Genomic DNA, 15,690 nt, shown 5'->3' on the forward strand with positions numbered 1-15,690 from the left:
AAAGGTGGTGGCCCGGCGCTGTTTGATGTGGCCGCTCAGCTCCACTTCAGCATAGTTCGATGAGAGAATTGGAGAGGCGGGCGCGGACTCACGCACAGACGCGCTTGGCTGCCTCTGTATTTGAGTCAGGAGGGAGAGCTGTCATCGGCCGGGGCTGCTGCTGCCGCCGCCTCGACAACATTGAGAGGAGAGTGTAGTTTGTGATCCTCATCCCGGGGAAAACAGTGGATTTAAAATAGCCCTGGCATCAACGGAACAAAAGAACACTGCGGGGAAGACGCCGGGGGTTGGGAGCAAAATTGAATCCGAGCTGTTGCAACACACGGTCGCTCGCTCGTTTCACGATGCCTGTTAACGGGACTCGGCATCCGATGAAGCTGGAGGGAGAGTCCCGCAACCGGGAAACGGCAGAGGCTGAGAGCGACCGCAGTCGGACCCGGGACCGGTTCGAAGCCACCTTGGCAGGACTGGGAGAGCTGGATTTCTTGAAACACAGGCAGGAGTACTTGGTTCGGGGTGCAATGGAATTACTGAAAGCCTCGGAGAAGCCGGCAGCTCTGAAAGACGAAAGAAGAAAGGCTTCTCAAGGGGAACTATATTTGACCCCTGAGGAAAAGCAATTAGAAGATAACATCCTCATGTTGAGGAAACAATTGGTGAGACATTGAAACGAAGCTTTTTTTTTCGCAGTAAAGAAATATTATTTGTGTGTTATTCTTAGTGTGTCAGCGGTACATGTGTGACATTAATTGTACATCGCCCCAACATTATCCTATATGTTCATTAGCTCCTTCAGCGTCATACTTTGCAACGTGGCTGGTAAAATCGCACTAGGAAGACCATTGTAGCCAAACGGAATCCACAGTTCTGAAGGACATTGTCCCATTCCAAAAAAACGACTTATTTTGCCGGTATATAACTCTTTTAATGGTTTCCGCATTTACTTTGAGTGACCCTAGTGCCGTGTTAATCGGTGATTTACGTACAGCTGATTTTCATAATCCCACTGAACAAGCAAAGGCAGAAAAAAAAGTCAAGGGTTTAGTTGGAACTTTTTTTCCTCGGCCCGTTGACTGCAGATTCTAGGATTGCAGATGTGTGCGTATACATACACATACACACACAGGACTAAGTGGACCAGTTTACATTTGCACAGAGTAACAGTCGGATTTTACTATTCTGTTGCAGAAGCCGTATTATAGAGGGAACTGGTAGTAAATGAGAAATGCAATGGGGCATTTGCAACGAGTTCGACTAGTCTTTTGAAACGATAAGAGGAGTCATGACTTTTTACCAAAAAAAATGCAATAAAACGACTTCCTGCTAATGAAATAACAGCAAAATACTAATCTCTTCCTCGGAGGAGGTCCAGCTGTGGGGTTTAAAGCCCTTTGGTCGGTTGTAATAGACATAACTAACTTTACAAGCAGTCCGCGGCTCTCCTGCAGAGCTGGATGCTGGAGCCTCTGTTTATATTAACTGATCAGCTGACACAGACAGAGAGAGAGGGAGAGAGCTAGAGCGGGCTGGTCTCTTTCTGTGCAGTGGGGCTGCGTCGTTGCTGGAACAATGGAACAGGCCGTCGCTTGACAAAACTGTACATTTGATCACACACCCTGTGCCCCCAAATTACCGTGACCGAATGTGAATGTTATTGGGCGTTACTTAGCCAGGGCCATTTAGCTCCAAATTTCAATATTAAATAAATATATAAGATGGGGAAGGACCCGCAATGTCTTGGAACGGTATTTCTAGGTGTATTATAGGTAATTCGGCGGGCCTTGGGATAAAATGTCACGTCAGCGCTTATTAAAAATGAGATTAATTCAATCAGCGGGGACTAACGCCCAGACATTGTGTCAATTGGTAATGATTCACCGGTTTATCAATGACATTGAACTTCTTGTCACCTACGATCGAATTCATTGCGGAAATTGGCCCTGAGAGGTTTATTTTGGGGGTTTTAAAACATACATAAAAAAATATAAAAGCTCACATTGATGACGAGAATCTACAGAATAAAGTTCTGTTTAAAATGCAGGAACAATCATCGCTAGCCATTAACTCCGACAATCCTGTGTGCATAAGATGGCCCGCTGCCAACAATGAAAAATGTTCCCCTTTCACCAATTCCATCTCTCACGTTTGAATCGAGTAACTGTAACGAGTATTTTCATTTTAGCTGGTCGCCGTTATATTGCAGGAATAACTAACTGCATTCAAAGGTTCTCTCGTGGGACCGGCGATATTTAACGATTTTTCTTTCAATTATGCGAGCAACTTGTTCATGTATTCTAGAATTTCCAAGAGAAAATATGCCGCAGATATGATTTAAGCAGGGAGTGGAATAATTGACAAATAACTCCTGTCGAAATGGCGTGGAATGCTGGCCTTTTGGTCTTGCGGGGAACACATACCTGTGTTTGGTGATGTGACTGCGGCAATGTCAGTACAAGGGCATTCGCCGAATTACGTGGTAAAAAAACTGAACGACACCTATTTCTTCAATTGATTAAAACGTATACGCTGCTCTATCGTTTCAGAACTGCTTGAGGAGGAGAGATGCTGGCCTCATTAATCAGCTGCAGGAGCTGGATCGACAGATCAGTGACCTTCAGTTGGATGCAGAGAAAGGTCCACATGACAACCTAGAAACGGACAGCAGACCCAGTTCAGGTCAGCCTGCTTGTGGTAGACATCTGGATATGCACATCAAAGGATGATTTACACCAGTAGGAACATTACATACCCTTGGAACACTAAATATCCCTTCCTGCTCTCAAATCTATTTCCTTATCCATTAGATCATGTTGTTTTAAAACCCTGATCTGGAATTTAATGACAATTTCAGCACAGCAGTAATCTGAGAAATGTTGTGTTGTCCCTTTTTTTTCCCTTTGTGCATATGGACTTCAAAGCCACAAGACATGATATTAATAAGTTATATATCACCCTTGTCAGGGTGCAGTTACTTTTGCTAAACAGTTTGTTGTCGAGATAATAGAACTGTCATCTGACAGCCAGTTATTTTTCCAAGAATATTAATAATAACATTCACATTATCAGAATATGACGTCTATGATTTTATATAGACAAATGTAGCAGAATGGCATCCCACAAAAGGCAATAGGATAACAGCAGCCACTTAATCTGTTGAGGGTTTTATTGGATGCCCAGCATACCAAGATAATTCTTTGCTCTTCATATTATTATAAAATCTATTACATTGCAGCAAGGAAGGTGAAAGCCATTTCTGATTAACGTTATCTGATAGACTGCAGTACGTCCATGCCACATTAAGTGGTCAGGTTCTGGATCATAAACTAGTGACCTTCTGATTTGGAGACTACCTTGAATTATCCCTCTAGTTTTGTAGAGTATTCTACTTTTTCAAAAAAGCTGTTCTGCTTTGGGTTTCCCAATGGCTTAGTACAGGGGTTTCAAACTACCAGCCCGTGAAGGGGTCTAATCCGGCCTGAGGGATCATTTGGGTGATAAAAAAGTATTTTAGTTTAGAGTCTAAACTAAAAATTCCCATGCAGATGGTGTGATAAGTGAAACACGGTGATGGTCCCAGCACTGACCCCAGAGGCACCGCTCACACCTCCCATCCTTACCTCCGGTGGCTCTGTGTCCATCGGCCACTCTGTCCACACCCCATGGAGTTTTAACCCCGGCCTGGAGGAGCGGACCGGGTGAGTGCAGGCGTCGGTGCCACCTCCAGAGCCGCAAGGATGAATCTCGGGCTAAGGCTCCGCTCCGATGCCCAACCCCCGGGTTACTGACCCTCACCGCCCCTGACCCCAGCTGGACACAGAACACCTGGGTGGGTCCACATTCCTGGGATTGGGGGTGGAGGGAAAAGACGTGGGGGGGGGGGGGTGGGGTGACGAGAGGGTGGATGGGTGGAGGAGAAGGAAACGCTCCCAGACGTCGCCAAGTTTCAGAGTTTCCGCTCACTCCGGTGTTGTCGCTGCTTCACTGACACACACTCTCACGCACACCCTCTCACACTTGTACACACACTCACACACACCCTCACACACACCCTCACACACACACTTGTACACACACTCACACACACTCACACACACACTTGCACACACTCACACACACCCTCACACACACACTCACACACACACACACTCACACACACACTCACACACACACACACACACACACACACACACACACACACCCTCACACACACACACACACACACCCACACACACACACACACACACACTCACACACACACTTGTACACACACTGACACATTCTCACACACACACTCTCTCACACACACACACACACACTCTCACACACACACACACTCACACACACACACACACTCTCACACACACTCTTACACACACACACACACACACCCTCACACACACACACACTCTCACACACACCCTCACACACACACACTCTCACACACACCCTCACACACACACACTCTCACACACACCCTCACACACACACACTCTCACAAACACTTGTACACACACTCACACATATACACACACACACCCTCACACACACACGCACTCTCACACACACTTGTACACACACCCTTACACATATACACACACACCCTCACACACACTCTCACAAACACTTGTACACACACTCACACATATATACACACACACCCTCACACACACACGCTCTCACAAACACTTATACACACACTCACACATATACACACACACACGCTCTCACAAACACTTGAACACACACTGACACACACACCCACACACACACTGATACACACTCTCACACACACTGACACACTCTCACACACACCCTCACACACCCGAGTCACACACCCTCACCGCACTCACTCACACACAACCTCACACACACACACACACACACACCCTCACTTCAATCACTTCAATAAAAATTAGAGGCAAACTGAGGCAAAATGGTTTACTAATGGAAAGGGTGCGTTTGCGCGTGCACAACTGATCTGGCCCACATGAAGTCGCATTTTGCCCAATCCGGCCCATGAGCTAAAATGAGTTTGACACCCCTGGCTTAGTAGATAAGTGTATTGTCCTGTGTATTAGTAACCCACCCAGAACGATGCATCTGGAAGGTGCATTTAAACCTTGGTCTGTTTCATTAACTAATACTCACCAAGGCTGGTCATGGAACCATGCAGTACAGAAACAGGCCCCAGGGCCCACTGTCCATGCCAATCAAGATGCCCAATTTAAGCTAGTTCCATGTGCCCACATTTGGCCCATATTGCTCTAAACCTTTCCTATCCAATACAGATGCCTATGTGTCTTTTAAATTCTGTGATAGTACCTGTTTCAATTATCTCTTTTGGCAGCTTGTTCCATATGCCCATCACTATCTGAGTGGAAAAAGTTGTCCCTCAGGTTCTTATTAAATCTTTCCTTTCTCACCATGTCCTCTAGTGCTTGATTCCCCTACCCTGGGTAAATTACACTGTATTTACCCACAGTGCATTCACTGATTGTGAACAAGGCCTTATTGGTGATAGCAAGTTTGGAGTATCAAGCAGACTTGCTAATCCTGATCATGGTCCCTTGCGGACATTTATTTATGTCAACTGAGAACTTTACAAAAACTGGCTCTTGTTTTAATGTTCCCATGGTCTGTTGGCACTACCAATTGACCTCTACATCAGGAAAGAGAATTAGGTAAGGTTGAGAAAATGTCCCAATATACACAAATACTCAGCAGGTAAAGATAATTTCAAGTATTGTTGACTTGTGTTTGGATTGCCCTAGATGTTAAAGCTTCAAGGATGATAAAATACTGCAAAATAAGTAATATGAGGTTACCTTGTGGAAACTAGGCATTTTAAAAGTTATTTTTTGAATACACATTAAATGCTATTCTGAAGCCACTTGATTGGTAAGACCTTTTACAAATGAGTACATCTATTTTTTCCAGTTCTTTCTGTTTTGCCATATTTAGCTGTAATCTCAGTTTGTGTAAAGTGGATGTTGTGGCACAGAAATAATCCATTCGTTTTATCTTTTCCATTCTGTTGCTCAGCCAGAACAATACAAAAGTAAACTCATTAACTTGCTGTCTCCACCATTGCCCTCTACTTGTCTCAGCTTCAGCATTTATCTAGATTACCTTCAAAGGTGCTTTGGTTTTCCATGCGCTGACAACATCCCATATTTACACTCTTTCCCTAACTTTTAAACCCTGCTTCCTTAGTTCCAACTTTACAATAAAGTTATTTTGCTACTGATGTCTTAAACCAGGAGATTAAAATATTTGTAGAAACAATGAACTGCAGATGCGAGTTTACAAAAAAGACATACAGTCCTAGTGTAACTCAAAGGATCAGGAAGCATCTCTGGAGAACATTAATAGGTGATGTTTCACATTGTGACTCTTCTTCAGACTGATTGTGGTGGGGGAGGGGGGGGGGGATGAACGAAAGCTGGAAGAGAGGAGGGGCAGGACAAAGCCTTGCGGGTGTAGGTGGATACAGACGAGGGGTGTTTTTGAGAGACAGATGGTTGGACAAAGGCCAGAGATGAAACGACCGAAGGTGTGAGATTAAAGGATTGAAGAGTTTTGAACTGTGAAGCTAGAGGAAGGAATGTAAGTGGAAGGGGAGGGGGAGGGGAGCAATAGGTGGGAGTCCAGATGGGGCACAGGGGAGGTGGTAGAGGTGAGTTTTGTATTAACCTGTAAACTACCCAAGCTGATTCTGAGGTGATGTTCCTACAGTTTGCACGAACTGGAAGAACAGCACTTAATATTCCGCTTGGGTAGCTTCCAACCCAAACGTATGAACATTGAATTCTCCAAGTTAGGAAACTTCAAGCCCCCCCCCTCCCACCATTATTTCCCCTGTGCCCTTACACCTATATATCTCTCTCTCCCCTTCCATCTACATTCCTTACACTAGCTCCACAGTTTGCAACTCTTCAATCCTTTTGTCTCACACCTTCAGTCTTTTCATCTCTGGCCTTTGTCCAACCATCTGCCTAGCAAAGCCCCCCCTCACCTCCACCCACCTGTTATTTGCTCTGCTCTGTCTTGCCCCATCTCCCTTCCAGCTTTCTTCCTCCCTCTATTACAATCAGTCTGAAGAAGAGGCCCAATCTTAAATGTCACCTATCCATGTTCTCCAAAAGATGCTGCCTGACCCGTTGAGTTACTCCAGCACTCTCTTTTTTGATTACAATCTTTGCCCATTTGTTTAACATTGTAGGAACATTTTTATTCGTGATCTATTTTTTATTATTAAGTGAAAATTATCCAAATATTTCAAAGTTACACCCAAAATGGAGCCCAGGTTCTTTCAGCTTCAAATGAATCAAATGTTTAGAAAGTTTGACTTAAACTTCCTTTTCAAGAAGTGCAGTACCCAAATCAAATGTGAAGACCTAAAATTTTCAAATTGCGTTCTCTTGAGCTATACCGCGTCATGTACACAGATTTGTGTGCCTGAGAGGTAAAAATCAAGTAAGTTATAACAAATTTATATGAACTTGCTAATTAGAAAATTTCAACTTGCTTTTTTACTTTAACAGGGTTTTACGAACTGAGTGATGGAGCCTCCGGATCGCTCTCCAATTCCTCTAATTCCGTTTTCAGTGAGTGTTTATCCAGTTGCCACTCTAGCACCTGCTTCTGTGGCCCTCTGGACGCATCGCTGAGCATCACAGATGGGCGGCCCAAGTCAACAGGTGAGCGGCCTGTGAACTGGACATTAGGGTTGAAAGAAATTGTCGTTAATCAGAAGTGATAGGAGTAGAATTAGGCCATTTGGCCCCATCAAGTCTACTCCACCATTCAATCATGGCTGATCTATCTCTCCCACCTAACCCCATTCTCCTGCCATTTCCACATAACCTCTGACTAATCTTGTGATGCGATGGAGAGTTCAACAAAATAATTCACACATGCCACCATGTCAAATAAATACTTGTTTTATTTCAGTAGTTGAATGCTGGACGAGCAAAGAAGATGGGCATCTTTGTTCAGCCGGTCGATTATGATCTGTCAAATAATGGAACATCTTCTTACCAACATGGTGATCTTGTTGTTGCATTATCTGTTGACCAGTTCATTATCTGTCGTTCTTTAATGTTTATTTTTAAACAACATTAATGTTTATGTTTATGTTTAATCTTTGCCACAGAAGGCTGTGGAGGCCAAGTCAGTATATATATTTAAGGCAGAGATAGATAGATTCTTGATGGGCCCCAAATGGGCCAGAAATGGGCTCCAATTCTGCTCTTATCACATGATGTTATGATCTTATTTTTTGCAATGAGAGGAGGGTGTGTGAATGCAAACTTGGTTGAATTAACTGTTTAGTTGATAATTTTATACAGTTATGGCGGCGGGATGGTGACAATAATTTAGAATTGTTTCAACAATCCATCAACCAAATGCTTATTCGCAATGAAAAATACATAGATGCCGCCATATCCAATAAATATTTGAGATTTATATCAGCAGCTGAATATTGGAGAGGCATAGAAGAAAGTTATTTTTGTCTAGCTTGCCCTTTTGAAGACTATCTTTGATTGGACCTTTAATGGCTTGGGCTTTTGATTGCACGTCTCTGTCCAAGATTAAACCTCTCAATGCTGGTTAATGGTAGGCAATTAATTTATATAATTATTCTTGGGTCTGGGGAAATCATTTTTGTCTCTGAAACACCTTGGGTTCAGAAAGAACACCTATTTGGTCTCGCTTATAATCTATCTAAATGTATTTGGAGTGCACCACATTATGTAGAATTAAAATCGCTCCCTGAAAACTTCCTAATTAAATTTTAGAACCATTGCAATAGTGGATGTAGATGCACATTTTTAAAAGAAGCCCTTGTGCAAAACTCAAAATGATGGAGAACTGATGGAGAACTCGGTGCATCGGGTAGAATCTTTGGAGGGAAAGGATAGATGACGTTTTTGGTTGAGACCCTTCTTAAACATAGAAACATAGAAAATAGGTGCAGGAGTAGGCCATTCGGCTCTTCGAGTCTGCACCGCCATTCAATATGATCATGGCTGTTCATCCAACTCAGTATCCCATCCCTGCCTTCTCTCCATACCCCCTGATCCCTTTAGCCACAAGGGCCACATCTAACAACCTCTTAAATATAGCCAATGAACTGGCGTCAACTACGTTCTGTGGCAGAGAGTTCCAGAGATTCACCACTCTCTGTGTGAAAAATGTTTTTCTCATCTCGGTCCTAAAGGATTTCCCGTTTATCCTTAAACTGTGACCACTTGTCCTGGACTTCCCCAACATCGGGAACAATCTTCCTGCATCTAGCCTGTCCAACCCCTTAAGAATTTTATAAGTTTCTATAAGATCCCCCCTCAATCTTCTAAATTCTAGCGAGTACAAGCCGACGTAAAAATAATCTGGAAGTGGGTCCCGGCCCGAAACATTTTCCGTTCCATCCACAGATGCTGCCTCACCCACAGAGTTCTTCCAGCATTTTGTCTTTGGCTCCAGATTCTAGTATCTGCAGTCCCTTGTGTCTCTTTACAATTTGGTTTTGTTTCTGAGTGGTATCAAAATATAATGATCATTCCAGATGTTATATTTTTGGACGCATATGTGCTTATAATTTCAATGAAAGTCTTTCATTTCAAATCAGTGATTCAGGGACTGCTACAATGCAAAGGCATAAGAGTGGCTGTCACATTCACTGCCACGTAGTAATAGAGTGGATCTTGAGTTGGTTGATCAAGCTCGGACGAGATTGTTTCCGTTATTGTATTGCTAGCTATGACTATCTGGACCACCACTAGGTGTTCCAATTTAGACTAGATTAGTAAATCTCATGCATCTATGCTAAGGTATTCTGAGTATTTCAAGTCTCATATTTTGGAAAGGTAGACAAGGAGCTTGGCTTGTACTCAAAGTTAGTGCTGAAGTTATGCCAAAGTATTGACATATACTATGGCACTGTCCTCAAAGACATAAACAAGTCTATATGTCCTTTGAGATAGATTATAAATGTGATCTTGAAGAAGAAAAGTTAACCCCAGTGTCTTGGCAAACACTTATTCCTCAACAATACTTGGGGGAAAAATTGATTCTCTTTTGCTATCACACTTTTCTAGAAGCTTACTGTACACTAGACTGTGGGACCCGTTGGGTCCCTGTCACACAGGAGGCTTGGTCCCCCAACACAATATTCCACCACTCACCCATAGCCCCCAACTGCACAGACACAGCTCATTTCCTTTCATCCCTAGCATTCTCTCCTCCGCCCACCCTCTTCCATCCACTTTCCTCCTCCCCTCTCCTCCATCCCTCCCCAATCCCTCCCTCGCCTCTCTCTCCCTCTCCTTTCCCCTTCCCTCCTTCCCTCCATAACTCCTCTCCCATCCCTACCCTCCTATCCCTCTAATCCCCACATTCCAACTCCTCACCTGCCCTATCCCACCACAGCTCCCCCACTGCCCCTTCTCCCTCTATTCCCCACTCCCTACCTCCCCATTCCTCTACTCCCCCCCCCCCTCTATTCCGCCTCCTCCCCCACTCTCCCTCCTCACCTCCTCCCTCTTCTTTTCCCTCTCCTCCTATACTCCCCCAATCTCTCCTTCACCTCTCCTTTCCCCTACCCTCAGTCACTCCCTCCCTCCCTCCATAACTCCTCTCCCCTCCTCTCCCTCTATCCCCTCTCTCCTCCTCTCCCTCTATCCTCTCTCTTCCCCCACTCTCCCTCCCCAGGATCTCGAGGTTGCCGCTCCTCTCCCTTCTTGCATCAAGGATGCATCAGCCGTCAGCGCCCTCAGAGCCAGGCCTTGGATCGGCCCGGAAGCACCAGCAGCTATGGCTACGCCAGCGTGTGAGCAGGGGGAGTGGGGGTGTGGTGGGGGGGAAGAGCTCGGAGAAAAGACGGGGGAAGAGCCATGGGGGAGAGGGGGGTGTCACGGTGGAGGGGGTAATTGCCAGCGAGGGGGACCAGCGGGGAAGGGGCTGGAGCTGTGGGGCGTGGAGATGGCGGTGCTTTTGGGACTCGCAGCGGGAGCTGGACGCTCTCCTCCGGGATCAGATTCACCGCTTTACGTTTGGTGACGACTCCGCGCCGCTTCCGGTCCCTCTGAAAATTGTGCCCGGTTGGAGACCTCCGCCGGCCCATCCTCAGCTCCAGTAAAGACACAATGGCGCAGGAAGGGGCGGACCGATCCGGGGAGTGACAGGAGAGGAGATTGTTCTGCGCATGTGCGGGTTTTACGATTTTTAAACCTCGCTAACTTTTACAATGTACCACCGATCGGAACGAAACTTGTTGCACTCGCAGCACAGGAGAACGGGTATCGCGCATTGTTATAGCGGAAAGAGAAAAAAACGCTCAAACCGGAAGATCACAAGATCAGAGCTTTAGTTATGTATAGATTACGATTATGTATGCTGCAACATTAATTTATTAACTGTAAAACACAGTGACAAATTGTGAAAACAAATGACATGCAAGTCAACAACAGATACTTTTTTTACATGGTAAAAGTCCCAGGATGTTGCATGTATTAATTGAAAATGTAATAGTTGTTTCTTTGGATGGATGACCAAAAATGTTGGGAGCTGGATTTTGAGGAGCATCTTGAAGTACAAATATAAGGGAAGAGAGAGTCTGGTGTTTCTAGGGGATCTGGGAGCATGGCTCTACCTTCTGCAAGACTGAGACATTGAAGTCAATTAATTGCGATGTTTGACTCCTGTTTTCTTATTTGCAGAGGATTTCATTGGCTGGAGGGATTATGGAGAGGGGCTGCTTGAATGCCAATATGCCGGTGTTGTTCGACGTTCCTTCTCTGCACCCTATTCCAGTTCACTTGATGTGGTTGCCGACATTCATCCCAAGTATCAGTGTGACTTGGTTTCCAAAAACGGTGGTGATGTCTATCGGTACCCGAGCCCTCTGCATGCAGTCGCTGTACAAAGTCCAATCTTTTTCCATCCTGCAACCGGGAACGTTAAAGAGGAAGGGGAGAAGCCTCCGGGTGGTGTGAGTACTTCACCAGTGGCACTGGAGAGTGAATCTGTAAAAACTGAGCCCACTGTTCCAGCCCCCCAGGTCAGTTCTTGTCCAGTTGTGCACCCTTCTACAATGAAAAAGCTGGATAATTATATACTCGGCCTCCTTCAGAAGAAAATCCCGCCTCTTCGACCCAATAAACCAAGGACTAGCCTCAACACAGACCCTCTAAAGGGGATCTTGAGGCAAGGTAGTATCTGTGTGAAACAATCAGTGGTGCCCCTTAACACTGATTTGAAAGTGCCAAGAAACCTTCATACCCATTCCCTTGCAACCAATGGCTCTGAATGCAGTGTGGCATCACCACAAAGGCAACTTCCAGGCAGTGAAAAGAAACAAGAACAAAATAACACGCAGGAATCTAAAACAGAAGCGATAAGTAACCGAATAACAGTTCAGACTAACGTTAATGAAGTGCAGAGTGGTAGCTTGCCTCAGAAGAAGACCAACGTGCTGACCAATGGACTCACTAAATGCCCTGTGACTTTTGATTATCAAGAAGGTAATGGTGAGTGTGGCACATGCACCCCAAAAGATAATTCTCATCAGCACGTCACAGTGCATGAAGAGAATGGTGTGCAACCTCCTAAAGTGGCGTTTCCCAAAAGACCGTCGAGACTGCTGCTGGCTTCCTTTCCTTCCACAGTGGAAGAAAGACCATCACTAGACGACAGGAGTGAAGCATCATCTGCGCACAGTTTGGAGGGTACTGGGCAGTTGGTGAATGCCCATTTCATTCCAGCACAGCAGCAGCAGCAGCAGCAGCAGCAGCAGCAGCAAGCGATGAAATCCCGTAAAGGCACCAAAAATGTAAAGGTCAGCAAATTTAAGAGTTCAACGTTGAAGCCCAGGCCCCACTGTGAAGCACCTCTTCCATCAAACGCTCAGAGCGTAAAACAAAAACCTAAAGCCGCTCCAAGAAGGTGCCATTTTTCTGACGACGTTGAACACGTGAAGCGGAATGCCAAGCGGCCTGTGTCCCGAGCGAAGAAGACCTTCTACACCATATCTGAGAACAATATTGTGGGTAGACAGACTGGGGCCAAATCCACCAAGTGTAGTGGGCAGGCAAGGGAAGCTGTCCTGGTCAAGCCCAGGTACAAACAAAGAATTGAATACCGAAAGTGGAGGACCACTGCCGAGATGACCCGTGAAGAAGCAATAAAACGCTTCAGAAGGCGCAACAGGAAAGAAGTGCCCTGTCCGCTGCCTGGTACATACTTACAGAATGGTGGCCTCCCTGCTCTGAAAGGAAGTGATTCGGAATATTCAGCCGAGTGCGAATCCTTGTTCCACTCCACTGTGGCGGACACCAGTGAGGATGAGCAGAGTAACTACACCACCAATTGTTTTGGAGATAGCGAGTCCAGTTTGAGTGAAGTTGATTTCGCCGGAGAATCCACTTCATCCAGTGACTCTGATGCAAGTGGTGCACTGGTCTGGCCACAGTTCACCCAGTCTCGACCTGCACAACCATCGACTGCTGAGTTAAAGAAGTCTCCACCAAAGGCCTTTGTCAAAATCAAAGCATCGCACAATCTAAAGAAGAAGATCCTACGATTCAGATCGGGTTCACTGAAATTAATGACAACTGTATAAGAGAAGTGGAAATTTGTTGCTGAGAACTCCAAATGACACAGGATCTTATTTTGAATTGTACACTCTATGGAGTTTAAAGATTCAGTTGTCAGAAATAAGCATGTACGTTTTGAACTCGGTATTCTGTGCATGATATTATTGTTCAATATTAGCTCCAAATTGTACACTGCTAATTGTATATACTACCTGTATATTAATACATTGTTTCATGCTTTAATAAATTGTTTTACCTTGAATCTTTAAACTGTTTTATAATTAACTGTACTTTTCCCCTTTACATTTTGCATAAAGCAAGTAAAGGTTTGAATTGATAAATTCAGTCTGAAACTGTAAATAATGTTTGAGGAACCAATAGTTGTTGCACAGAGGAAGGTCGGATATGAATAATCAAAACTGGTCTCTCCAATACCAATGCAGTATTCCGAAGATTCATTTAACCAATAAGTAAAAAATTATGAAAAAGCCATAGAATAAACATAGGGCATCTAACTGTCCAAGTGTGCACTTTTTCCCCCCATGTAATCTTGTCTAATCTTGTTCTATCAATGAACTATAGCGTATTATAATGCAGGATTGAAGTATCTACTTCCTTAATGTGGAACCTGGAATACTCAAAATTCCTGAGCTCAGATGTTAATCATTCTTGCTCGAATTGAGTGCCCCAATGTTTTGCTGCATTCAACTTGTATTCCTGAACTTTTCGGCAAATTATTTAAAATCGTCTTATTTTCTGGAAGTTGTGTTTCAGTTGCCCATTTTAGAATGCCTCTGATATTTGCACCATCAAATGCGGAGTTGGGTTAGTTTGGGCTGACTGTCATCGAGTGCAATAGCGAAAGTTGGCCTTGGGGAAATTAGCTTCAGCAATCCAATGTGTATATGGACTGGATTAATTGGATTCCCATTTCTGATCACCGTGTTTCTGCCTGTTGTGAAGCTAGTTGTGGGTTAATAGTTGATGAACGCAAACTAAACTTGAGCAGTTGGTATTCATCAAAATACAACAAATAAATGTTTTTAAGGGTTAACATATGGACAGTTTAAAATATGAATCTTTATTTGTTACTGTGTTTTAAAAGTAAGGGTGATGTATTTGTGATGGAAATCTGTAAGAGTGCATAAGCCAGTCTAATGCTTAAGGGAAGCTTTGTATTATATTTTCAGTAAGACTTTGAAGCCAGGTTCTCTCTATCCCTTGAACTGGATGTGAAGAAGATCCAGTGAAGAGGATCATTAGGTCTCTTTTGACCATTTATCCTTCATCTGGACACTTAATTCCTTGGGAACTGCCTGCTAGCAAGTTGGTTGTAACATTTTCTATATTATAGTGCTTATGTTGCACAGGATGTCCTGTGGTCATGAAATGTTTCATAAATTCCTTTTCCTTTTTGTAAAATAGTTTCAAGGTGTACTTGAAATTGATCTGGGCCTCCTGTCTACTGTTTACCAGAGAGGAGAAAACCATGTGGTCCCTCAAATCTGCTCTGTCATTTGAATAAAATCATAACTGGTCTTCTATCTCAAGTTCATGTTTCTGTGTTCCCTGATGTCCTGTCAATCACGCTGGATATATCCTGGATATATCCTCTATTTGGGGAAATAAGTACTTCTCATCAGCGGGACATTTGTATGCATGTGTTCTGATTCCACTTGCTTCATACCAAATGCTAACAATATTTATTACATTAACCACATCTAATATTACACACAAAGCATTGGATTCACATTTACAGTCCACTCTGAAATGGAATAGCAATAGAGAATAAAGCAAAATGGGGACATTAAGCCTAATTTTTATTTTACTCACGACACACAAGGAATTGCAGATGCTGGAATTTTGAGCAAATCATAGTGCCAGAGGAACTCAAAGGGTCAGGCAACATTTGTGGAAGGAATGGACCCTTGTTCAGAACTCCAATGTTTTCTCCTGGCCAGGCCGGCTACCATTGCTAATCGTTCCACCGCGAGAACCACCATCGTCACTGTCACAGATAATGGAATATAAATGTGAATTTAATGGAAGCCACATTTCATCACAATCTTAGTTCTAAACATACGAAATGTTGATT

General features: G+C 44.1%; 1 protein-coding gene across 1 annotated transcript; it reads left to right on the forward strand.

Annotated features, from left to right (window-relative positions):
* Positions 1 to 44: 44 nt before the first annotated feature.
* dact1 (dishevelled-binding antagonist of beta-catenin 1) lies at positions 45 to 15,132 on the forward strand. The gene is made up of 4 exons (XM_055640502.1): positions 45 to 656; positions 2,544 to 2,676; positions 7,545 to 7,700; positions 11,721 to 15,132. The coding sequence occupies exons 1-4, from the start codon at positions 345 to 347 to the stop codon at positions 13,619 to 13,621; spliced, it is 2,502 nt and encodes an 833-aa protein (XP_055496477.1). The 5' UTR covers positions 45 to 344; the 3' UTR covers positions 13,622 to 15,132.
* Positions 15,133 to 15,690: the final 558 nt, after the last annotated feature.

This window comes from Leucoraja erinacea, chromosome 9, assembly GCF_028641065.1.
Source record: "Leucoraja erinacea ecotype New England chromosome 9, Leri_hhj_1, whole genome shotgun sequence".
In the NCBI taxonomy this organism is placed as follows: Eukaryota; Metazoa; Chordata; class Chondrichthyes; order Rajiformes; family Rajidae; genus Leucoraja; species Leucoraja erinaceus.

Bases quoted from the DNA above. Each gene is read 5' to 3' on its own strand.
- dact1 (XM_055640502.1), top strand. From the start codon at position 345: ATGCCTGTTAACGGGACTCGGCATCCGATGAAGCTGGAGGGAGAGTCC. The intron at 657-2,543 runs GTGAGACATTGA...CTATCGTTTCAG, and splicing joins TCATGTTGAGGAAACAATTG to AACTGCTTGAGGAGGAGAGA. The intron at 2,677-7,544 runs GTCAGCCTGCTT...TTACTTTAACAG, and splicing joins GGACAGCAGACCCAGTTCAG to GGTTTTACGAACTGAGTGAT.